The sequence below is a fragment of the Hippoglossus stenolepis genome, chromosome 1 (genome assembly GCF_022539355.2).
Source record: "Hippoglossus stenolepis isolate QCI-W04-F060 chromosome 1, HSTE1.2, whole genome shotgun sequence".
Taxonomy (NCBI): domain Eukaryota; kingdom Metazoa; phylum Chordata; class Actinopteri; order Pleuronectiformes; family Pleuronectidae; genus Hippoglossus; species Hippoglossus stenolepis.
In genome coordinates, this window is record NC_061483.1 from 27,186,124 (window position 1) to 27,212,051 (window position 25,928).

At 42.4% G+C, this 25,928-nt stretch overlaps 1 protein-coding gene across 2 annotated transcripts in view; it reads left to right on the plus strand.

Annotated features, from left to right (window-relative positions):
* Window positions 1-25,928, plus strand: part of itfg1 (integrin alpha FG-GAP repeat containing 1) — a 178,212-nt gene that overhangs the window by 118,127 nt on the left and 34,157 nt on the right. For both annotated transcript variants that reach the window (XR_007032953.1, XM_035166993.2), the window contains exon 15: window positions 20,159-20,283. Coding sequence is in view for 1 of the 2 variants with exons in the window: in XM_035166993.2 (XP_035022884.1) it covers window positions 20,159-20,283 (125 nt within the window). In the remaining variant the exon portion in view is untranslated. The remainder of the gene's footprint in view (window positions 1-20,158; window positions 20,284-25,928) is intronic.

The following is a 25,928-nucleotide window of genomic DNA, read 5'->3' on the forward strand; positions in this document are numbered from 1 at the left end:
CTGTGAAAATATGTAATTGTTTTCAAGATGACTTTACCTGACACGTGGACATTTTGAGTTGCAATTGGGACTTTGGGAGTGGGGAAACTACCTCAGTAGCACAGCTGATCAGCTGTTGGCCATGTGGACAGAATTCCTTCAAGGATTCACTACTTATATTACCTAAGTCTGAAAATACATAGATGTAAACTGCAACTTGACTGGTTAGTGGAGGTGTACAACCACAATTAGGAAATTTAAGTTTCTTCAACAGCAAAGTGAGACTCAACAATCTGTGTTTTTTTCATTTTGTCGTCTGATTTACATCCACGGTAAATCTCTATCCAGAAGTGTCATTATAGCAATGTTAAAACGCACTTTTGGGTTTTAAAGTTTAATTTTGCAGTGATGTCCAATGGGATGATGATGATGATGATGATGATGATGATGATGATGATGATGATGATGATGATGATGATGATACACGGTGATCAAGAGCCCTGACAGTGAATTTCTGTTGCTTGTTGGCTCAGAGAGGGTTTTAACATGTCCCCCTTGTGCCTTTTCTGATAAAAGACAAATTAGCAGTCAACACCATGGCTGAGTATCTCCACCTTAATACTGCAGTAAACGAAAACTAGTCTGAAAACAAAAGATTCGTTGTGGTGTCACAAACCTAAGAAACTGATCCTGTCAACTTGTGGGATGGCTGTGAGGGTGGGGATACAGGGAACATTTTAGCCATTTTAAGACCAATTGGTTTCATGACAAACCTTTTAAATATGTAAGAGCAGCTCCACTTTTCAGAGGCCGACTCCCTCTTTTGTTGTTACCTGTCAACATCTGTACCTTTGGGTTTAAGAAAGTAGATACCACATATGAGGCCTGGTCACAACTCATCCTCTCACATAAATTATGACTTGTATTTTTGTCATATTGTGAGTTGTAGGATCAATGGGTGTCCAGAGGATGAGGTCATAACCCCTGCACCACCTCAGACTGGTTCACACTAATTAGGAAGGAAGGATAAATATAGGTAGAGGGATGTATGGAGACATTGAGTACGGCAGTGCTGTGTTGTATTAGCTACAGTTAACCTAGTTGATGTTACATTGTGGGAAGGACAGAGAGCCGGATGAGGACAAGATGCGCTGACAGCCTGGGGTCAGGGATATATATAGTCTGTGTGTGTGTGTGCATGTGTATTCCTGTGTACAGCCTAATCCCACTTTAACAGATTCCATTCTTTCATTTATCTGTTGGCTCAGTTAGAATCATTCATATTTAAAGAACGAGTAGATAGATCACAGTTTAACATCATTATTATTTTACCACCATTAGACAGCTTCAAGCTCCTGGCAATAAAATCAGTGGCTGCAGTTTTCACTGAGGTGCTTTTTGTCCAGAGTGGATAAAATATCAACAACAACAGTCCTGTATTTAGACTTAAAGCGTGATGCTAGACACTGTTTCATTTCCTTCCCACACTTTCCACTGGTTTCAAATATGCAGTTGAATGGGCAAAGAGAGAAAGCGAAACAGTGTAGAGCAGGGAGAGCAGGGGAGGGCTATATCACCACCTGCACCCACACCCACTGCAGAGAATTTGTAGTGATAAAGACTCCAACAGAATGTGGAGGCGGTGATGGGTTTAAAAACATACAACAGTGAGAGGCTGAAAAGAAACCAGTGATTTTCATAGGCACGTCACTGTGGATACCCCTGAGCAGGTCGTCCTCTAACCAGAAGGTCAGCAGATTGAACCCAGTCTTTTCCCATCAAGCATGCCGAAGTGTCCTCGGGCAAGATAATGAACCCCAAATTGTCCCTGACAGCTGTGCCATTCTTATAGAAAGAGTGTTGACCGTATATGCATTGTATGAATGTGAGCCACTTGCCTATGTCAGCTGGGATTGGCTCCAGCTCCCCCTGCCACCTCAAAGGATAAGCAGTATAGATAATGGATGGATGGATGTTCGTTGATACTTGTGTAAACATTTCACTGCATGGTTAAAAGTATGTGGACATAACATTATGCTCACTAGCATTTAAGTGTATCCGCAGGCTTTCCTCAAGATCAGGGAAGTACCCACAACATTTTTGTGCAGATCTTGATCAGGGGATAGATACAGGAATTATGTTTTTCCACTTTCTTTTACATAAAATTTACATTTTTACAAATATGGTATAATGCATGGATATACCATATACATGGATAAGTAAGTGTGTAAAATTTGGTGGAGCTTGATTGAATATAAGAGGAATGTTGGCCTTCATGGAGGTATGAGCTCTACTGACTGCAATTCTAGTTAAAGCATGACTCTGAAATGTCTTCACAAACTAAGTGATGTGTTGTATGATATCACAACCGCCGAAAATAAATAACTAAAATTCTATATTAATATTGTGTATGAATATTAGATTTATTAAAATTGTCAAATCAAATTGTATCTACCTTTACCAATTAAGCGTTTGAATGGCTTTTGTGTAGCCTACTGTTTGTTATGGTGTTAAGATCTGGTATGTCAGTGATGGTGGGCAATTCTGAATATTGATCCAATTAAATCATAAATCACATCTCTCACAGGCTTTCTAAGAGGTATAAATATGCACAGTGGTGGTTGATTTAAAAGCTAATGCCATGTAACTATGAATTTTCCTGTTTATTTGTGTTCCTGGTTTAGTGATGTTCAGGCAACATTATAATATGCGACTATAGTCTGCCCATCATAACTCTGGTTTATTTTTCCCAGTGTGTGTTCGAGTGTGTTGAATGCACAGATAGAGAGGAGGAGAGCGTGAGTAGCCAAAGGCTTTGCCGGCACAACTCCCCAGACCCCTCATTTAACAGCAGCAAAGTGCTGCCAGGGAGCGGTGTGTGTGTGTGTGTGTGTGTGTGTGTGTGTGTGTGTGTGTGTGTGTGTGTGTGTGTGTGTGTGTGTGTGTGTGTGTGTGTGTGTGTGTGTGTGTGTGTGTGTGTGTGTGTGTGTGCGCGTGTGTGTGTGCGTGTTTTTGTGCCTGCATGCCTGTGTTTGTGTGTGGTGATTTAAAGTGTATTTATTCTGTAGCTTGTAGCTTGGGAACTGCCACAGAGACTGCCAGAGATGAGCAATGATGGGGCAAACGCAAACACACACACACACACTCTCCAACACACACAATGTCCAGGCCTCTCCACTGGGGCCCAACGATCTTCACTTACCCTTCACCCTCCTGAAAGGAGGAGAGAGCGGAGAGGAAAGGAGAGATTATAATATACTGAGAAATAGAGACAGGGACTGAGGAGGCACAGAATAGAGAGATATGAGAGATGAATGGTTTAAAAAAGGAGATCAGTGTGTTGGTAGGATGAAGAGAGGAAGGAGAGATAGTTTGGATGTGGAGAGGAGAAGAAAGGTAGAGCTATCTTTAATCTGGGGGTTGATACCTGAGGAAGATATCACTACCCACACATTCATACAGCTCATATTGTATCAGGCACATGTGATAATGCATTTCTTCTCTGACAAGTAAAAGTCAAGAGCAATTCTGAAAGATTTTGCTGTGTGTGTGTGTGTGTGTGTGTGTGTGTGTGTGTGTGTGTGTGTGTGTGTGTGTGTGTGTGTGTGTGTGTGTGTGTGTGTGTGTGTGTGTGTGTGGTGTGCGTGCGTGTGTGCGTGCCCCTGTGTGCACCCTGACATCTGTCTGTTCATGACCTTGCGTGTGTATGTGTGTACACATACCAGACAGTGGTGTACCAGGGCCCTTACTAAGCAGCTTGGATGGATGAGCATGGACTGTGATTCTGACAACACCACGCCTCATTATCAACTAACTCCTGCTGAGACAGGGAGGGAGGAAGAGGCAGAGACAGGTGGGGTGGTGGAGATGTATAGTTGAAGTTATTCATTAACAACCTCTTCATACACTCTCTCTCTCTCTCCCACTCTCGGGGATGCAGAGCGGGGAAAAACCCAGCCGTGTGTTTTTCCCGTCGGGTCCCTGCTCACTCACATGACTTTAGGGAACAGTATTCAGAAGTAGCTTCTGGCTCTCCGTGGCAACAGTGAGTTTATAATCACCATTAAAAAATATATTACTGTTATTGCCTCCTCAAATATTAGATTTGCTTCAGCCTACCCCTCACACACACACCATTTACAAAATTGTTTAATCTCAGAAGAGGATGCCATCTACTTAGCCAGAACAGTTGTCTTCCATTTGCTAAAAGTTGTCTCACTGCTTTGAATCCATCAGACTAACAGATGGCAGAGTGTGTTGTCACCTTTATTGTGTTTTTTTCTGATAAACAGGACTAGAAAATAAATGATTCTGACTTTAAAGAGTAACAGAAGAAGAAAAAATACTTTGAGTCTATTGGATGTTATCAAAAGAATAAACTCTAATAAATCTACTAAAGATATCAGGGAATCTTTTTTTATATATTTACTGACATTAAATGAGTATAACAGTTTGAATTTTTTTTATCAGTAGACAGTATCTTGGATATATGACTTTACTGTTTGATACAGTGTCACCACAGACATTATCATCTTATTTCAGTCTCCAGACTGCTTCACTTTTTGAACCTGGATGCACCCAAACACATTTTGGAGTGCAAAGGGTAAAGGAAAGATTTCACTTTTTCAGTTTAAATAATTTTATAAAAATAGAATTTGTATGTCTTTGTGGATTATTGCGTGCAGATTAAAGGTCAAACGTTGCAGCTTTACTCTATACATCACAATAAAAAATTAGCTAAAATTGAAGCCACTGCATTTCACTGTTCTTCAAAACTCCTTGGGCTCTGTGCATCTGTGGTTATGACTTACATCAGCTGTTTGGACTGACCCCCCTTCATTCCTGCTAACCTAGCACCACTGCAGCTGCCTACAATGCAAGAGGAGGATTTAGACGGACCACTGACATGATTTATGGAACATTTCCTGAAAGCAGCCAACATTGTTAGGTTTATACCCAGATGATTACATGAGCTCAGATTTTTTTTATAAATATCATGCTGCTTGTATGTATTCATACTTTCTCTCAGCTGTTTTCTTGCCAGGTCTTGTCTAATTCTCAGTGGATTATCGATTCATTTAGACAGATAAGGTGTTACTTATAGCACAGCAACAGGAGATATTTCAAGCAGCCAGGGAAATTTTGGGTTGTTGATAAAGACCAGGTTGTTGATAAAGACTGTCCGTGAAGACATGTCTGTTTGTCCATCTTTCACATTGTTGATTCAGTTTTAATTCATTGACAAAAAAAGGGTACTTTAAAAAAAAAACTTGTCATTTTCTTTTCTTTTCAATAATTATTTTCCGTCACTTTTCATAAACAACATTAACACTGCTGAAAACAAACATCTTCTGAGTTATTAGCTAATGACCTCTGTATCACAGTAGCAGTCAGTAATATGCACTGCTTTCCTGGGAAGTTGTGGCAGACATATCATTGGAAGCAACTCATACATTTGTGTTGTTGTGCAGTGACATAAAACTGTGCTTAGACTTGTGGATTTGTCATAATATACCATTCACTTGGGCCTTTAAAATTCAACACATCATTGCTTTCATTAATGTACTTCATCCAGCTATTGCCTGTCATTACATTAGCTTCTTTCGACCCAACATATTTGGCTGTTAGTGCCACCAATTAGTTTGCTGTCCAGATAGAGCCAGTGTGTCTATGGTGCCAGTTCATTGTGCTCAGAGAGGATACAAAGGATAAAGAAAGAGAAGGAGGATGTTTGAAAGAGAAGTGACAGGAAGAGGGTGGACAGAGAGAGACGGAAAGAGAAAAGAGTTAGAGCTCACAGGGAGGAGAATGATATCAGGCAAAGATCAATGTGGAGCTCTTTGCAGACCGTCCAATTAGGCTAATGAGTTCAGCGGATTAGCACTGGCTCACGCACACATTCGCTGTACATGCATACACAACCTTTAAAAAAACACATGTTCACCTGCAGCTACTCATCCACAAACCTATTTATCATATCTTAACCTTTAAGACATTTAAAAGATTCAAAACAATGTTAAATGCAAATCCAAATGGATGTGTTCAAGTGTGTTTGTGTGTGCGTGTGCGTGCGTGTGCGTGCGTGTGCGTGCGTGTTCGTGTGTGTTTGCGTGTGTTGAGTTGTACATTCACGGGATACATTCATGTTGGGTAATGCTGTGTCATGCCGATGCCCCAAGCAGAGTCGTAAAAACCAGCCTGTTGCACTTAATGTCATCCTGATCTACAGCCACAGAATACTCCTGTTCTCAGAGACCTCATCAGGTCAATAGTGAGTGTTACCCTATCCTCAAACCATTTTATTGCACAGCTTATGGAATATCAGCTTGGAGCACACAGGGAGAATTCACAATATGGGACTGAGATAGGCGAGTAGGTGGATGAGAAGAATGAAAAGAGTCGGAACGAGAGAAGAGGAGAGATTGCAGAGGATGGAGCTGAAAGCAGAGAGGGGTGGAAATGAGGGTGGAACAAAAGAGAACGATAGAACACAGGCATAGAAGAGCTCAGAGAAATCAGAAGAGAGGAAGCGAGAAAAATAAATATTGAAGTGTAGTGGGGAAAAAATGAGGAGAGAGGTTACCCTTTTGCAGAGATATGGAGAATTACTATTGATCGGTCTTAGTGTGCTTTTTCTCTTCCCATTTTTTCACCCCTTAGCCTCCCTCCTCCGTCTCTCTTTCCTCATCATTCTTCTCCTCCCCATCCCTCCTCCAGCCCTCCTCCCGCTTTCATCTGTCGGTTTTTTCTTTTATTTCTCATCCCGTAATCTCTCCTCTGTCACCAGTTTATAGAATCAGTGTCAAAGGACTGTTTAGCTTTTAATTTGCCGCCATTCCTGCCTGTTGATCTGTCTCTAAACATATGAATGAAATGCTTGTCATGCATCTTAGTGGCTAATGTACATTATCACAGAGAAAATCACTGGGACAAAAAAAACCACAAACCTGAAAAGGAACCTTAAGGTGCAGAACACAAGATATGTGTTCCATAGACAGACATTAATAAGTAGATGGATGGTGGGTGTAGTGTAACCTATTATTCACACTGTGTAACATAATCTAGTAAAACTCTACAACTAAAACCTAAAAAATTACAGAATAAAATCAACACATTTCTAGCACAGTCCTGACAAAACATTAGAAAAAATGTTTGTACACCCACGAAAAGTAAACAGCTAAATAAACCAAGCTAAGTGACGTGACATTTCAGTACAATGGACAGAGCCAAACTTACACTCTACAAATGGCGCTTTCCAAGGTCCTAAAACAACACCTCAGCAGCAGTCACATGTATCTCAGCCAATCATTTTGTTTAATTTGTTATTATCCTAATAGATAAATCATTAAAAAGATTTAAAAAACATGGCAAAAAATATAAGCATCTGATGTGATCATCACCATAAGATATGAAGATATGACAAAACTAACTAACATCTAGCATCTTTGAAAAGGGAACTTATTAATAATATACGTTGAAACCACTGTTTTTAAGTCCGTTCTAACACACACACACACACACACACACACACACACACACACACACACACACACACACACACACACACACACACACACACACACACACACACACACACACACACACAAATAAACTCACACACTTTCCCTCCCAAATCAATGTCCAGATCTTGACACCGTTGTGTGGGCACTAAAGGGGGCTCTCCAGGCGAGGTGGACTGCCTCTCTGTGTGTGTGTGTGTGTGTGTGTGTGTGTGTGTGTGTGTGTGTGTGTGTGTGTGTGTGTGTGTGTGTGTGTGTGTGTGTGTGTGTGTGTGTGTGTGTGTGTGTGTGTGTGTGTGTGTGTGTGTACTTCTAACCCTCATTGCTCCACCCTCCATCACTGCAATTTGCTTCTTTTATCGCCATCAGGGGAGCAAATGGTTTCTATGGCGACAGGCACTATGAATTTCTCTGAAAAGTCTTTATTTTGTTTTCAGTATTGAAGCCCTGGGGAGTGAGAGAGAGCGTGTGCGTGTGTGTGTGTGTGAGTGTGAGTGTAAGTTTGTGCGTGTGTGTGAGTTTGTGTGTGTGCCAGCACTGTAAGCCAATTAAGTTTATGACCATATTTAATTTCTTAATGAACGCCTGGGATCATAATATTTGTGTATTTCTCATCGGATTTGCAGATGTTGTCTCTGTTAACAGTTGTGTTTACATATATTGAATATTTTAGATTCCTCATTTTATCTTGATTTGTTATATTTCTATTGTCTGAAAAATGATATGCCCTTCAGTGTCCATGTATAAACACACTTGAGTCAGTTTCAGGCTGATGTTACACATCACACACTCACCCTGCCTGCTTGTCTGTCCAGAGGTGGTTAAACCTCCCGACAGGACGAGATTTTACATGAAGATGTGTCATAAGACCTCAGCAGACGCGCGCACGCGCGCACACACACACACACACACACACACACACACACACACACACACACACACACACACACACACACACACACACACACACACACACACACACACACACACACACACACACACTAGGATGCTGACGCTCCCTCAGAGGCATCCATGTCCTCTCTCTGTGTCTCTTTTTCTCTCTGATGTTTCTCACTTGTTTTGCCTATCACGCCCATGAGGAGGTACGAGTTTGTTACCCTCAATATCAATGGGAGTTCTAATATCCCTAATTCCTTGATTTTGTCCTCACCACCTGGATTTCTGCTGTGTGAGAAATGTGAAACAGTAGTATGGGAACCTATCAAAATTTTCACCAGGCAAAAAACAACACACACACAACAAACCACTGCAGGTGATGTATCCTAAATCCAGATTCCACATTGCAACAAACAAAATAATTTAATCTTAGTCAATAAAACAAAGGAGAATACATTTTCTTTCTAAGTACCTTTTAAGACACGCAAGGACGCTTAACAATACCAATATAACAATACAGAAACAAGATGGAAAAACAGCAACAATGAAACATACTTCAATAAAAAGGTGCTTCATGAAGCACCAGGAAAGGCCGATCTTACCAGGTGAGCTTTTAATTGGGTCTTAAAAGAAGCAGCAGATGTGGCACAGACGCTGAGGGAGAGCATTCCAGACCTTAAGAGCCGGCTACGTTCGAGGCTCTGTCCTTTTCAAGGCTCTGTCAATCATGGTGCAGAGTCTAGAGGGGAGACTGACGAGTAGATGGGCGGAATGTAGTGCTTGTGAGGCGTTTAGGGATAGAGAGCCATGGAGACATTTGTACACTATTATATTATTCTATTGACCAGCAAGTCAAAACATACAAGCATTTTTGTAATATAACCAGTTGGATAGACTAGGTGGTGCCTGTTTTAAACCTCTATTTCAGAGGATCCGTTTAGCAATTGACACAATATTCAGGCCCAAATTCACAACTCTTCAAAATGCAAGCTCTGTAATTCTGCTTAATCGAAAATATCCGCGCAATAAAACAAACATTGTGCTTTTACTTTGTAGATAAATTGTTAAAGAGGAAGTAATCACTACCCACAACACCTGTGAATGTCTGTGTCAGTCCGATATGGTGAAATATAAATAATCGAATTATCAAAATAATCAGGCGGGCCAGATATTATTGCTGCCAGTTGTCAACAACTGCTGTAGGTTATCTGAGGACATAGAAGAATACTTGTTTAACTCAGTCCACAGACACTACAAAGTGCTATTTGTCTTTGTATTCAAATTTTATAAGTAATGAAAATATTGCGTGTCACACCAAATTCGGCAACTCCTCGGACTATTAAAATACAAATGCCATGTGTGAAGCTGATAAGAAGAATGGTTCTTGGGATATGTGTTCGACATACAGACAGACAGAAAGACAGACATACACTACCATTCAAAAGTTTGGGGTCACTTAGAAATGTCCTTATTTTTCAAAGAAAAGCACTGTTTTTTTCAATGAAAATAACATTAAATTAATCAGAAATACACTCTATACATTGTTAATGTGGTAAATGACTATTCTAGGTGGAAACGTCTGGTTTTTAATGAAATATCTACATGTATAGAGGACCATTTCCAGCAACTATCACTCCAGTGTTCTAATGGTACATTGTGTTTGCTAATCGCCTTAGAAGACTAATGGATGATTAGAAAACCCTCGAAAACCCTTGTGCAATTATGTTAGCACAGCTGAAAACTGTTTTGCTGGTGAGAGAAGCTATAAAACTGGCCTTCCTTTGAGCTAGTTGAGTATCTGGAGCATCACATTTGTGGGTTCGATTATACTCTCAAAATGGCCAGAAAAAGAGAACTTTCATGTGAAACTCGCCAGTCTATTCCTGTTCTTAGAAATGAAGGCTATTCCATGCGAGAAATTGCGAAGAAACTGAAAATTTCCTACAACGGTGTGTACTACTCCCTTCAGAGAACAGCACAAACGGGCTCTAACCAGAGTAGAAAGAGAAGTGGGAGGCCCGGTGCACAACTCAGCAAGAAGACAAGTATATTAGAGTCTCTAGTTTGAGAAATAGACGCCTCACAGGTCCTCAACTGGCAGCTTCTTTAAATGGTACCCGCAAACGCCAGTGTCAACGTCTACAGTGAAGGCGACTCGGGATGCTGGCCTTCTAGGCAGAGTGGCAAAGAAAAAGCCATATCTGAGACTGGCCAATAAAAAGAAAAGATTGATATGGGCAAAAGAACACAGACATTGGACAGAGGAAGATTGGAAAAAGTGTTATGGACAGACGAATCAAAGTTTGAGGTGTTTGGATCACACAGAAGAACATTTGTGAGACGCAGAACAGGTGAAAAGATGCTGGAAGAGTGCCTGACGCCATCTGTCAAGCATGGTGGAGGTAATGTGATGGTCTGGGGCTGCTTTGGTGCTGGTAAAGTGGGAGATTTGTACAAGGTAAAGGGATTTTAAATAAGGAAGGCTATCACTCCATTTTGCAACGCCATGCCATACCCTGTGGACAGCGCTTGATTGGAGCCAATTTCCTCCTACAACAGGACAATGACCCAAAGCACACCTCCAAATTATGCAAGAACTATTTAGGAAGAAGCAGGCAGCTGGTATGCTGTCTGTAATGGAGTGACCAGCGCAGTCACCAGATCTCAACCCCATTGAGCTGTTGTGGGAGCAGCTTGACCGTATGGTACGCAAGAAGTGCCCATCAAGCCAATCGAACTTGTGGGAGGTGCTTCAGGAAGCGTGGGGTGAAATCTCTACAGATTACCTCAACAAATTAACAGCTAGAATGCCAAAGGTCTGCAATGCTGTAATTGCTGCAAATGGAACATTCTTTGACGAAAGCAAAGTTTGAAGAACAAAATTAATATTTCAAATAAAAATCATTATTTCTAACCTTGTCAATGTCTTGACTATATTTTCTATTCATTTTGCAACTCATTTGATAAATAAAAGTGTGAGTTTTCATGGAAAACCCGAAATTGTCTGGGTGACCCCAAACTTTTGAACGGTAGTGTAGATTTGTGGAATTAGTAGATAGATGCTGTAAATTTACCAACAGCATAATTATAATCTGAACCCATTCCCATATTGATGAAAGCCACCAGAGCTGTCCCCAGATCCTGCACTTATGGCAAGATTTTTAAAAGAGCAGCTTCGACTTCATTCTGTGAATTTTATCTTTCTTTTTCCTCTTTCTCTGATGGTAAATTGTAGCTGTCTTATCTCCTTTTCTAACCTTTAGGAATTAGTTTTTACCAACTCAGGTGTGTTTGTGAGTGTGTGTGTTTGTGTTTGGTCCAGGTATCATGTCATGTGGTGGGGAAACTGTTTACACAGTCACATTATGGGCACTTGTCTTCCTTATAGGGACAAAAAGCAAGTTGCTGTTTTAAGGGTAAGGTTTAGGGTTAGGTAAGCAGTAACTGGTTAATGTTAGAGTAAATCTCCAGAAAAATCTATTAAAGTCAATGTAATGCCCTCTGAAGTCATGAAGACACGACTGTGTGTGTGTTTGTGTGTGCATGTGGAAACTTGTTTTCCTTCCAAAAAACTAAAATGATTAAACTTGAAGGTGGAGACTGAAGACTGTTTTTAAAGTTTGGTTTCAGTTTGCGTGCATGTGCATGTGCATGTGCATGTGCGACGCTTTGTCTCCAATGAGATGACTTGTCAGCTGTCAGTTGTGTGTGCATGGTAGAATTCTCTGCAAAGGGCTCCACTGGCTTTGCTGTAGGGAAATAGGACAGAAATACACCAACACACTCTCCCTCACACTCACACAAACACACACACAAAACAGAAACACTCCGATACACTGCTCTACATAATACCTTTTGCCAGCCTCCCATGTTGTGAAATGGCTTCGTTCCAGCCATGGCCACATTTCCAAGCCAGCCTGCTCAGACACACACACACACACACACACACACACACACACACACACACACACACACACACACACACACACACACACACACACACACACACACACACACACACACACACACACACACACACACACAGCAGATGCTAAGCCAGGCTCCCTGTCTACAACGTAACCCTGCTTGATCCTCCATCATGCGCACAGACTCAGAGCCACTCCACCCTGCTGAGTGGCCAAGTGCAAGCCATCCACCACAAAGCAGCAGTCTGTCAGAAACATCAAACCAAGATGGGTTTGAAGGTCCAATCCCCTCAAAAATCCTGTCCTGTTGAGCCCAACAAGGTTCAGTGTGGAGCACTGAGCTGCTTAAAACTGCTTCTTCTGCCTGATCCATCTCAGGTCAGCGCCCTGAATAATGCCAACAAAAATAAATGACATGACCACAAAGACCACATCATGGTTCATAATAAACACAGGAATGGGTTTCAGGGATTAGGTGTAATCAGCATGGGGAGTGAAACTAAAATGAAAAAGGGAAATTCAAATCTGCTTTCATGTAGATGGTTATTGGCTGTGAGGTTTAATTGGTCAGATCTAGTAGCTTTCTTTACCACCTCCTTCTTCCTTCACACCCTCAACCTTTGTTCCCACACGTATGTCCCTGCAAGGGTTGGGTCACTGTCAGGCCACAAATGATCTTTTTCATTCATTCCGTGAGCAACCGTGATGTTAGTTTATGCTGAACAAAAGCATTGAATCTGTGAACAACAGGGTTCAGCAGTGCAAAGACTTGTAACCTCACTGAGAAGTTGGAGAGGTGCCGCCTGTCACCTGCAGCTCCTCATCCACTGTGTCACTGCAGTATCTCAAACTGGTGGCTGTTAGAAAATCCTGAGAATGCTTTATTGCTAGCTAAGTAAAAAAAAACTGGTAATGGAGAGATATCTCAATTTAAGCAACATTAGTGGGTGTGGCCATACTGTACACTTTCATCCGTATCTTTACTCCCACTCTAGGGTCAGCAGGTAATAGTTAGACTCCAAAATGTTTAAATGTGAGTACTTTAGAGGAAAATAACATTTACTCTGGAAATCTATATCTATTATGTAGATAATTTTTGATGAACCATAGTGATTAAGTAGGAAGCTAACTGACATATTCCCTTTGCCAATTTCATAATAACAGTCAATTTGTGATTTGCTTTTTTTAATGTGAAGGTTCAGCAGTAGGAAAGGTTAAATTTGCATGAGCAGCAACTTTTTGTTTTTGGAAACGTAGCCACCGGCACCCAAATCGTAATATTGCAGATGTATAAGTATTGCAATACTTTCATCAGTCGACCATATGGATCAGTTGTGTTACCTCGATAGGCAGTGATTTAACAGACATTTATTCAAATGAAAATCTTTGAGGGCCACTTTAAAGTGCCATGTCTCTTTGTGCCTGTGTGAGATATAGACTTCCAAACACATATGTGTGCCTTGTGGTTTCAGTGTTGGTTCATAAATTAACTGAGAGTGGTGATTATGACAGGACTAAGGCGAAGATATAGGTGGTTTGCCAAAATCAGCAGATGGGTTCATTCTAAAAAAGCAGAAAAGGTACAAAATGTCAAAGTAGCTTGTAGACTGAGGAGCACAAATCCAGTGGATGAAAGAATATAATTAGCCTCATGAAGAAAAAGCCTTTAATGACTGCATAGTAAGTCAAGAATACTCTGCAGGATGTAGTTGGACTGGACATGTGATTCACCACCAAAATACAAACCAGTAATATCACACAGAAAGAAAACGGCAGAGGTGTGGAACAAAGTTCTATGGACTGATGAAACAAAACTCAACTCAATCAAAATGATGGAAAGAGGAAAGTGTGGCGAAAAAGGAACCGCTCATGACCCAAAGCCACAACCTCATCTGTCAAACATGGTGCTGGTTCTGTAATGACTCTGGCATGAAAGACTGCCAACAAAACTGGCATTTACTGATTTCACTGCTGATAGTAGCAGGAATAAATGCAGACGCATACAGAAGCATTCTGTGAACTCAGATTCAGACAGATGGATTAAGAGGGACAGTTTTCACTTTGTTGTTCTGGACAGTTTGATCACTGTCTGAGTGCTACTAGACTGTATAGATAGCCTGCATTGTGTGTGTGTATGGAGGCAGGACATCTTGATTTTCATTTTGAATGAAGGTTAGCTGCAGCGATGCTCAGGAAAATTATCACCAGGGAAGATGAAGGATCCTCTATGACACAAAATAGTTCAAGCAACATAATGCAAGTTTCCCTCCCGGCTATACTCTAGCTCCCCCCACAGTTGGGATGTGTAATTCACTGTTGTAAATACGATTCGCGGTCTGAGCCTCCCCATGCACGCTAAAGCTCTAAACACATACATTGTTGACAAGTTCACAGAGAAGAAACCAGCAACCTCGGGAGCCAAAGAATCATGTCATCTGACAAGGTTTTTGGGGTGTGGCTGTAAATGTTTCACATTCACTACACTCAGAGTGGAACAGTAGCATACAAGCTAACACAGCAAGCAAGCAAGTCTAGCATCTGACGGTAAACTATCGAGTCGACTACTTCACTTATGTCAAGCAGAGCATTTATGACCGGCTTGTCAAATAACAACAACTCCATGTCGTCATCTTTCCAGCATCCTTTGGCCTCTTTTAGCTCTTGCATAGTGAAAAATATGCTCAAATGTTCACTCTTGTTCGGTTTCTTACTTGTTCCCTGTCTCTTTTTACTCGACCTCGTGTCCTCTGACAATGTCCTTTCGTTTTCTTTGGTGGCTCTGCCATGATGGCCTCACTGAGTATAGCGAGGTAGTTGTCTCTTATAGCTTGCTGTTAGCCCCGGCTCTGGTTGTTGGTGTGTGACGTTTGCCATAAAGCAGGTCGTAATGTTTCAGCACGATGTACCAAAGTTATATAGTGTCCAGGGGGCACTGTTGCAATGACAGACATGCCATTCCCCCTATTGTAAGTTTATGTACCATCAAAATGATTTTGAAACTGTTATTTTAAGGTATAAAACTACCTAGTGTTGCTTAATATGAGGATTTCTTTAACTTCATGTGTATCTGTCCAGTTACTTTGGAATCCATAAAATTTGAGCACCATGTTTTAAAGGGGCTGTATCTCCCAGACGTTTTTCTATATTATTGTTAACCAATTCAAATGAAAGCTAAGATTTGATACTTTAATGTACTTTAATCTACTATCCATTGTTTTATTTCAAACTGCGGAAGCTCAGACCCCTCTGAACACAATATGGGTAACTGTCTAGATACTCCTGGGGTCTCATTTATAACCGTTGCGTACGCACAAAACGGGGCATGAAACGTACGTACGCAACTTCTCACACAAACGTTGGGATTTATAAAAACAAACTTGATGGTAAAATGTGCGCATTTCCACGCAAACTCTGACCCGTGCGTACGAACGTTTTGGAGACAGGAAAGTGACGATGCAGATGTGAGGTGTTGAACTGAAGCCAGATTATTGATCCACTTCCTCATTTACAATAAAACCAACAGCTTAGTTGTGCTCGTGCGACGTATCTGTTCCACACGAACCTTTTAAATGAAAAATATATATAACAACTTACAGCAAATTACGTTCAGATTCCATTAAACAGAGGAGTTACAGAGCCGAGTCATTAACAGTTTTTAATAATATCTTCTAACACTGTGAATGTATCATCAAATCACTGCAGTGAACGTGACTGTGCCATCAGTCACACGGAGCGCACTGGAGATCACTTACAAGAAATGAAGAAACTTTCCAAATAATATCCCAGAGTGGAGGTTAGGATCCACTGATGTGAGGTAATCGGTCTGAATGCTCTAAATAAATAAATACTGTTGTGACACTGGTGCGTGATTCTGCGTGATGGATGCACGGGAATGGAAGGATGAGGAGGAAGCGACGGTTCAGCGATGTCTGATCAGCTAATATAGATTCTATTGATCTGTGATCTGTGATCTTTGTGCTGAACTGAGTCCAGTATCACACAGATCGACCGACGGGACCGAACCATCCCAGTACAAACACGAGCATATAATAATAATGCTGTTAAATTCTATAGAGAGGGGACATCACAGCTGTCTCTGAATTTAATAATCCTGCAGTTTTGGATGATTAAAATACGAACAGACAATACAACAAGTTCCCTCAAATTCTGAGAGGGTGTTTTTTTTTCTGCCTCCACCTTTGAATTGGATCTTTTTTAATTTCAGGCTCCGTTCTTTCTATAGTACTCACTCTCACTCACTGTGATCCACAGCAGCAGCAGAGTATCAGTGTATTTTCTTAGTGACATCACTGCTGTCCCATAAAATCGCTCTTCACCTCAACCTCACTAACAAACACCTCGATGTCAGTGTCAGAAAGTTTTGTTTCCTCTTCTCATCGCTTGATGCCATGACTCTGTCAGGACTCACGGTGGAAACCCATTGGTCAGCAGCATAATTTAATATTCATGACGTGCTTTGCATTGACCATTTATGGTTGAAAGTGGGCTTGTGGAGGGCGGACTTGAAGGCGGATCCACGTACGAACGTTTCCAGGTGGACTGTGATTTATGAGGTGAACATTGCGTTCAGGTGTGCGTGCGCACGGTTTTATAAATCGGAATTTTCTTTTGCGTAAGCCATTTCCGGCTTTTGTGCGCACGTACACTTTTAGTATGAATCCCACGCACTGTTTTATAAATGAGACACCTGGTCTTGACTGTGTAACTCTCACCTTACATCCTCCTCCTTGTCAGTAAACTTACCAGGTTATGATTTTAAATCATGTGTACATCATAGCTCATACAGCAGAACACAGCTTTCCACTTTACAGCCCTGGTGCAGTTCTCCTGCCCACACCCACTCACACACGCACATGCACCTCTCAGTAAATGTCAGACACCCCAGGTTTCATCTTCAGCGTCTGTTAGAAGCCGGGACTTTATATACTAGTCCATCTCCGTGACCATGCTCTTCGTCGCTCTCTCCGCTCTCTTTTTCTCTATCTGCGGTGTGGAATTATGGCAATTATGCTGCTTCATCACAACACCATAACCCAGCAGTAAAAAGCTTGGAAAATAGAATACATAGAGCAAAAAGCAAGCAACAGACAAAGAAAAATGACTTATGAAAAGCTTTTCTCTGGTAAAAGGGGGCAAGGTCGATGGGTCCATTCACTGTTATGGACAGGCTTTTAGTGCACTAACACCCCAAAGCTGCCACGTCTGGTTATTACCTGAGTTTGCTTCTCACTTTCAACCATTGGCTGCTCTTGTCTTTCCCTCTCAATGAGATGATTCCAAGGTAAAATGGCAGCCGTAAGAACATTGAAGGAGAGAAACATTAAGTTGGGCTGACTGGACCCAGGTACAGATGAGTAGGACACGTCTTTGTTTTAACTGAGCTAAAGTTAGGCAGTGATCAAGGAAAACGGAGAGAGAGACCGAGAGAGAGAGAGGAAGAGAGAGAAAGTGAAGCAAAACTGTTCTGCTCCTCTCGGCCTGCGATTCGCAGTCCATCCACATTAGTTCTGATCACTGGCTGCCTCGAGGCTTACTCTCTCTCTTCTTCTTCCATCCCTCTCTCTCGCTCTCTCTTTCTCTTTCCCTCTCCTTGTTTACCACGTAGAGGTTGATTTATGTCGGCTGCACTTGGCAGAGTTGGGTGGCGTGGGCGAGAGATACAGCAGCTGAAGGGGTGGGGTGGGGTACGAGCAGGAGGGAGGAGACGAAGGGGAAGCGAAACAAGTAAGGCCAAATCGAAGTGATGTATCAGGGGAGAGGAGAGAGAGATGAGCAGAGAGGAGGAGACGGGAATCTAAGGTTTGGATTAGAATAGTCAGTAAGGAGGGAGACGCTGCGGGGTGGGGGGGTCTGGTCGGGGCTGGGGCAGAGGTGCTGGCCTGGCCTCAGGTGTCTCGCTCTGATTTGTATCTTTTATAATGCGTCTTCATGTCAGAACACAAGGTCTCACGCCGCGATCCCTCTCGCTCCATCGCTCCTGTTGTGTGTTAACGTGAATGTTATTGTCTTTTCCCTGACACTCATGGTCAGGCAGGCTTAGGTTTGAGCTGATTACATCGCATTAGGTAAAACTTGAATGGTCTCTTTGGGAAATCAGGGCCAAATTTACAGCCTAAAGCTGTGAATCTCACAGGCGGCTTTCTTCACAAATTGTTAAGAAAGAGCAGCAAAACACTGTATAATCATGAGATAAATGTCAGAAGATATTTTGTAAAACATATGATTATAAAGATGATTTTAAATATTTAAAAGATTGAAAAGACGATTGCAAGAGAGTGACCTGGATTACATATGAGCAGGGTGAAACATCTACATAAGTATAAGAATCCTTTTGTGTTTTAAGAAAAGAAAAAGCCAAAAATAGTTACTAAAAATACTGAGAGATCAGCAAAAAGCATGAAGTATCGGCACTACCAATAGAAGAAGAAAATTCTGACCAAATTCGAACCAAAGTGTTGTATTTAAAACAAACATTCATGTGTCATATGAAGCTCAAGTGTATTAATATGCACCTACATGATGAAGTGAAGCCAGTAGAATGTTTCCATGTTAGCCATATTAGTTTAGTATGCTAGCATGCTTACATTATGTTGGTCTTAAAGTACTGGACACGTAAGAATTGACCTGATGATTTCACAAAAGGAAATGTTAAGGGATCCCCAAAGTTTTAATCCTGATTGAGACGTGTATAGATGGTTTATTTTTTAGCAGTATTGTGCAAAAATGACTTGACTAATAACAACTAGTGCTAGTGCACTAGATCACTAGTGCAACGCCAGTGTGCTCAAAGTGCCAACAGTATTAAGGTATGCATGACACAATTTTGCGGATCCATATTATGAGTCATGGCAGTACATATACACAGCTATTTCCAAATAATTCAATTTCTGCTTCTCAAACTAGATAATTCCAGTACAAATCTCTCCTAAACACCACTTTCTCATGTGCATCAAACACACATGCATGAAATGTGCACAAGCAAATTTCATCAGCAACTTAAACAACGACTAGAGAGCAAATAAAGCTTACCTTTCAGAAGTGTACATGGCGGGCCTTCATCGCAGCAAAAGTCCTGCCTCCTCAATTTCGAAAAACTAATTCCATCCCATGTCACAGGTGAACTTGGTTTAGTTCCAGCTGCTAGACGTCTACTCAAAGCAGACAACTCCACAAAAAGTTCTTGCCCAGTGAAGCATTCCTCCGCAATTCACATTTCACCGCCCTTGCCAAAGTGCCGCCTTAGGCAATTGCCTAGTTCACCTATATGGATGCGCCGGCATAAGGTATGGGTCATGAAAGAACCCATTGATTTTTAAAGTGGATCTAGATCAGGGTATTGGATTTCTTTTCACTTTCTCCAACATTGTGAGATAGGGAGGTTTTCAACATTTGTCTGTGAAATTTGGTGCAGCGCGATTGAGGCATAACTCCACCAAGACCCAGCGGGGAATGCTGTGTCTTGGTGGAGTTATGCCTCTACTCAGTGCCATTGTATTTTAGTCTGAAACTACTAAGGCACTCAGTAGAGTGCCCTATCTTGCAATTCTAAAGAAAGTCTAATCCTGCTTGTATAGAAAAAACTAACAAAGCAACAAACAAACAAAAGGGCAGGGATGAAAACATCATCACCTCATTGGTGGAGGTTACTAAGTGATGGAATAACTCACTGACTAAAAGTCAAATGGAAAAAAATAGCAGTTTAAAATAATAATAAGGCAAAAGCCCCCTCTGAGATAAGGATCCTGATGTTGTTACATGTTGTTGTCATAAGAATACATTCTTTTTTAATGACCACAGTTTTTTTTGCTTTTGCAGCCGGTCAGTTGAGCCAGTCTGCTCACTTCTCCCTGCAGCTGCCCTACACTGTGCTGGGCCTTGGACGCAGCGCCAACTTCCTGGACCACCTTTTTGTCGGCATCCCCCGGCCGCCTGGAGACACGGTGAGGAAATATGAGAGTGTTTTATCACTCCAACACTTCACAGCACTCCTGCCGAACTGCTACAGGCTGTACGGTCTTTAAATTTAAAGCATGTTCTTTCATAGAGGTGTTTGCATGCTTCCACAGACTGAGAAAAGGAAGGTCGGACTCTCAACCAAACTAAAATAAACTCTGTCAACCCACTGGGCACAAGTTGCATCTAAATACTTATTTCCTAAAAGATATCTTAGAACATGTATCAGGCCACTCAGGAGTCAAATGAAGTCATACCTCAGCAGAGCAGTGATTTCCCTCCACTACTTTTCTCTTTTCAAATGAACAGAAATGGCAGTGTCCCTCATCTTGCAAAAACATATAGTGCTTGGTTGAAGTAGTTTTAATTTACAGCATCAGTTAATGCATCAGAATATGTGACAACTGGTGTTTGTATCAGTTATTAAACCATGATAATGTGTTAAAAATATTGTCATAGTATAGATTAGAACATAACAAGAGCATTTGAGAATCATCCACTTTTTTTTACTTAAATGACTGATCATATTATATTTGCCAACATTAAAAAATTAAGACACAATACTAATCCGTTCTTCACTCTTCAGTTTTTTATTGCAAATCTTCCGTTTGATTGCATAGTTATGGATCCTGCTAATTCTTTTTGACAATATTTTATTTTATAACCTCTGCCAACAATTGTAGTTTTCATCTGTGTTTGATCTGGAGTGTTGTCTCTTACTTTTAAATTGCCAGACAGGGCGTTATTCACAATTTCCGTTAATTTCTCAGAGAATAATTCATGGCTCTTGATGACAAAGGTCTGGTATATATTTAGGGGACTTATAATTGTTAGTTTTTGGTGCAAATTTTATTCAGACCCAAACTAAAATCTGGATCTAGTGAATTTAAATAGGGTTTCATCAGGAGACTGTCTCTAATTTGATATAATTTTATTTGAAGTTTCACTTTAAGAGTCTTTTGTTGTGCAATAGTAGGTAGATTTGATGTTGGCTAATTATTAATAATCATAAAATATGATTATTAAATAAATACAATTATTTATCAAAATAATAAAATTATTAATTAAAAACAATAAAGTTATCAATTAAGAATAATGAAATAATTAATGAGAAACAATAATTGTATCAATTAAGAATAATACAATTTGTAATTATAATTTATCAAAGACGGGGCACCACCCTGGTATCAGGGACCAACAATCAATCTGTAAAGATCAGTCTCATAAAATCTCAATATTTACTATTAATGATTGTAAAATGAACAGTGAAGGTTAAAGTTCAAGCACTGGCTATCATGTTCCAGCTGTAGTCACATACATATGCACAAATAATCACAAAATACCGGTACTTTAAATACAATAGAATTTATTAAAGATAATAACATCAATGTTAATTAATGACTATTATCCTAACAAGAATCCACTATATCAAAGATCACAACACTAGCACTTAACACGATTTATAACACACATGTAATACCTATGTGTAGGTCTGTGGGTGTGTGTGTGTGTGAGAGAGAGAAGGGGGAGTCAAGATGGCATCCGAAGCCACGGGGGATGACGTCGTATTACTGAATTCAAGATGGCGGTCTAACCGCGTTGTTTGACCAACAGGAAATGGAGAACAAAGGCATGCTTTGGTCTATCTCGTGGTTCAAAGCGCCGAATGGCGTAGAGATGCGATCACACTATCTAAGTCCCCGGACAAGTATAACACGTGATTTATGTGGATGCAGGTCGGAACGTGTGTGCAGGCGGGTTTAGGAGAAAAGAGAGAGAGAGAGAGAGAAAAGGAAACATGCAAAGAGTGATCAGAGGAGATCTCAAAACACCGCCAGAGACAGTTTTGCGGGGACTTTACCACTCGGTACCCAAGCGGACGAACTAAGATCCGTCCAGCTGTGTACCGATCTTTTAATGGGTTAAAATCTCCGCAAAGTTGGTCTAACGGTAAACAGTGCCGCGATGTGGCCGGAAACGCATGAGTTACTCGACACGCTGGCACAAAACAAAGGGACTCGGCGGTCCTACAGAAATATACACTCAAATAATAACACGCTAATGTTTAAACTAGTCTCTGCCCAGACATAAGCCTCTTACTTGTTGCTGGTCCGCGGTTCGTTGATGCGCGAGCGGCGCGTTCCGGGAAGACAAGTGAATTTGTGTTTGTGGCCTCTAGAGTAGCTGATTCGCGCGGTGGCAGCGGGAAACGAGCGGGCCGGATAGGAGAGAATTCGTCTCGTTCTCCTGGGCGATTGTTCTTGCTCTTTGGGGCGAATGGTTCTTGCTCCTTGTGGCGAAATTGAATCTTGCCTTTCGTGGCGAATGGAATCTTGCCGTATGTTTTGGCGAATTTTACTTGCTCTTAGTGGCGAAATTACCTGCCCTTCTGCAGGAATGAACAGCTGGGGGGGGCCAGCTGTGATTGTGGATCCGGAAAAAGTCTGTGGAACTCGGCCCGCGAGTGAAACGACTTTGCCGCGGTCTTTTCAAAAATAAAGCTCAGGTAAAAAAAGGGAAGTTCACAAAAATAAAAGAGAATGAACTTAAGTTACAAATAAAAATACAAATGTTTGGTTGCTCCCTTTAAGTGTCTGGATCATCTGGAGGAACCGGGAGAGGTTCTGGTCCTATCTTCAGTGCACAGGAAAAAGCAATGAATTGAGGGGGTTCTCTGTATTTATTACCTGAGAAATGTCCGGCCTCCCTCCAGGGGGGGGCCATGGGGTCTGTTGGCTCTCAGCCAATGGAAGGCCCGAGTTTAAACTCGGGCGGCGGTTAAGAAAAACATGGACGCCCCAGAAGCACCCTGGGGGTTTTGGCCTCATGTTGGAGACGAACTCTAGTCAGGCTTCTCAAATGTGTTGTAGGCCTCTCCTTTGTCCTGGGCTCGACCCCAACACCGGAGCATCCGTCGACGTCACCACCGACGCACCTCCCAGAGCCGCGCCCTCCACCAGTGCTGCGCGGGGGCGCGGAATCGGCGACACGCCGGCTTCTCCGGAGCTGTGCGGGGACGCGGAATCGGCGGCACGCCAGTCGCCGCCCGCGGCCGCGAAATTGGGACCACGCTCACCGCCTCCTTCAGCGCGGTGTGGCAGGCTGGAACCGGAGCGGGTCCCAACCGGGCCAGCTGACGCTCCGTCCGCATCGCCTCCCTCTCCACCTGCCTCAGGAGCGCCTCCATCTCCCGTCTGGTCCTCGCCCTCTCCTCCCGGTACGCAGTCACCAGGTCCTCCATCATCGGAACCAGTTCCCACACCGCCTGCTGGTCCATGTCTGTGGCTGTGTGGAGCCCCATGTTGGGCGCCAGTGTGGCAATCGACCTCGCCACGGGGCTCTCCCACACACAGCCAGAGACACACGGGTTGCTTTTAAGCATCTTTTATTAAGGTTCCAAACATAAACTGAAATCAAACATAAGCTCAGTCCAGGCGTCTCTCCAGTGTCTCAGTCTCCTCGAGTCTCTGAGTTCCGCGTTCCTTTCGTGAGGCAGCGCAGACGCTGCCTCATGCCTTTTAAGCATGAGGACCAATCGGCTAACAGCTCTCACCTGCGCTGATTGATCCTCTATGAGCAGGTGAGGGTGCTCTCCCAGCCCCCTCACCTCCACAAAAGGTAATAGCTACGACCACTGGGCAGAGGGTGTGCTTGCCACATGCACACACACACACACACACACACACACACACACACACACACACACACACACACACACACACACACACACACACACACACACACACACACACACACACACACACACACACGACTTCATGCTAAGAGATGTGAAAAGAGCTCATGGGACCAAAGCTCGGTTCTAATGAAGCAGACTCCCCTGTGCTCCCCCTTCTCCCCCCCTCTTTCCTGCATGGTCCTCCTCACACACTAGCTGCTTTCACACCAAGAGGACAACCTCTGCGACTCATCTTCTTATTTTTTATTATTTTTTAACAGTTGTGACAGAAAATGGTTACAGAAAACATTTCATGCAGACTTGTTTTTTTGTTTGGATGTGGTAAACTGGAGCTCCCAGAGTGAATCCACACCCCTTCAGTAGAAGACACGTATATGCACGTCCTCATTTAAAGCAATAGCATTTCTACCGTTTAAAGAATCTGCTCAAAGAGGAGAAGAATCTGGACATTCTGCCGGGTTTTTTGGACATGTGGCTTTCCATAGAGGCGGCGATTCTTTTCTCGACCTCTGGTTCTTTTCGATAAATGGAAAGCAGCAGCGTTTCTGGACAGTCCCACATCTTACACAGGTCCTTGAACACGGCCTTGTGGAGGACATTGATTATATCTGGGGACATGTCTAAGTCAATGTCTTGGACTTTGGGCCATGTTTTTTCAAACAGGTATTGAGTGAGGTGTATTGATTCGTCACACAAGTTCACTTTGGATTTTGCATACACTCGAGTGATGAACTGGTCAATGACGAGATTGACATACATCTTTTTGCGGGGCTCTACCCGTTCCGTTGCACTGTTGATCTCTGAGACCGGAGATCCTACGATGGGCTCAATCTCCATTAAAGCGGAGGTCACCCTCTTGGTGTAGTCACCGGCCTGTTTTGAGAACCACCAGTTCATCAATGGCAGGAAATTGATCACTCTCTCCTTTATGTCCATGTACATCTTTCTGTGGGACTTAAGAACAGACACTTTCGTCACTTCAGCTGGACTCGCCACTAAAGTGTCAGTTGTGATGTACGTATAGAGGACATGGGAAGGGCGAGGCGTTTGCAGGTGAAACTCTGTCCTTGGTCTCTGTCAGAAGCAGAGACTCCACACTATCCATCAGAGACTTGACTGACTCACTGCTCGGGACTTGGGTCTCCTTACTGAACTTCTTCCTGACTTGTGTCCCCATCTTGAGCATCGATGCTGTGGCCAAAAACTTTGCAAAAGCTTCTTGATCCTCTTCCCCACTCCTTTCCAAAACTTCTTGTGGCTCTTTGAGGATTTGGAGCCTCTACTCGAATCAGATGATCTGACGCTCTCCTCTTCACTAATTATCTGATAGATTTCATCTGCAGCAGCTTTAAACTCCAGAGAAGATTCAGATATCAGCCCACTCAGGTCAGATTCTGACATTTCGTCCACAAGGGGCTCGATGATGTCGCTCACCTCCTTCCCGATGATTTCCTGGACGGCCTCACTTGTCCTATAGTCACTGCTGCGGACTGATGATTCTGAGGATGTTCGTCTGTCAGAGCGAGAACTGCGTGATGAAGAGTCAGTGCGTGAAGAGGTTGGTTTCCCCCTAGGGAACTCGTTTATCAGCTCAAATGTCTTTTGACTGCGTAGTTTCGGCTTGAACGAGCCCTCGATGTTGCCGGCAGATTTCTTCAACACTTTGCAAACACAATTGACCATTTTCTCAAGTTTGTTGGATGTGGTCTGGTGACACTGTGGCAGTCTGGTGGAGCATCCGCTGGTGGAGCATCCGCTGGTGGAGCATCCGCTGGTGGAGCATCCGCTGGTGGAGCACTCAGACCGGCGGGAATTGACCCTCTCTGTCATCTCCTCTGCAACCAACTCAGTGAGTTGATCCAAACTCACAGACTTTTTTAAGCTGCCCGGTGCTAAACTCTGATGGAGAGCGTCTCCCAGACTGGACTGGATACT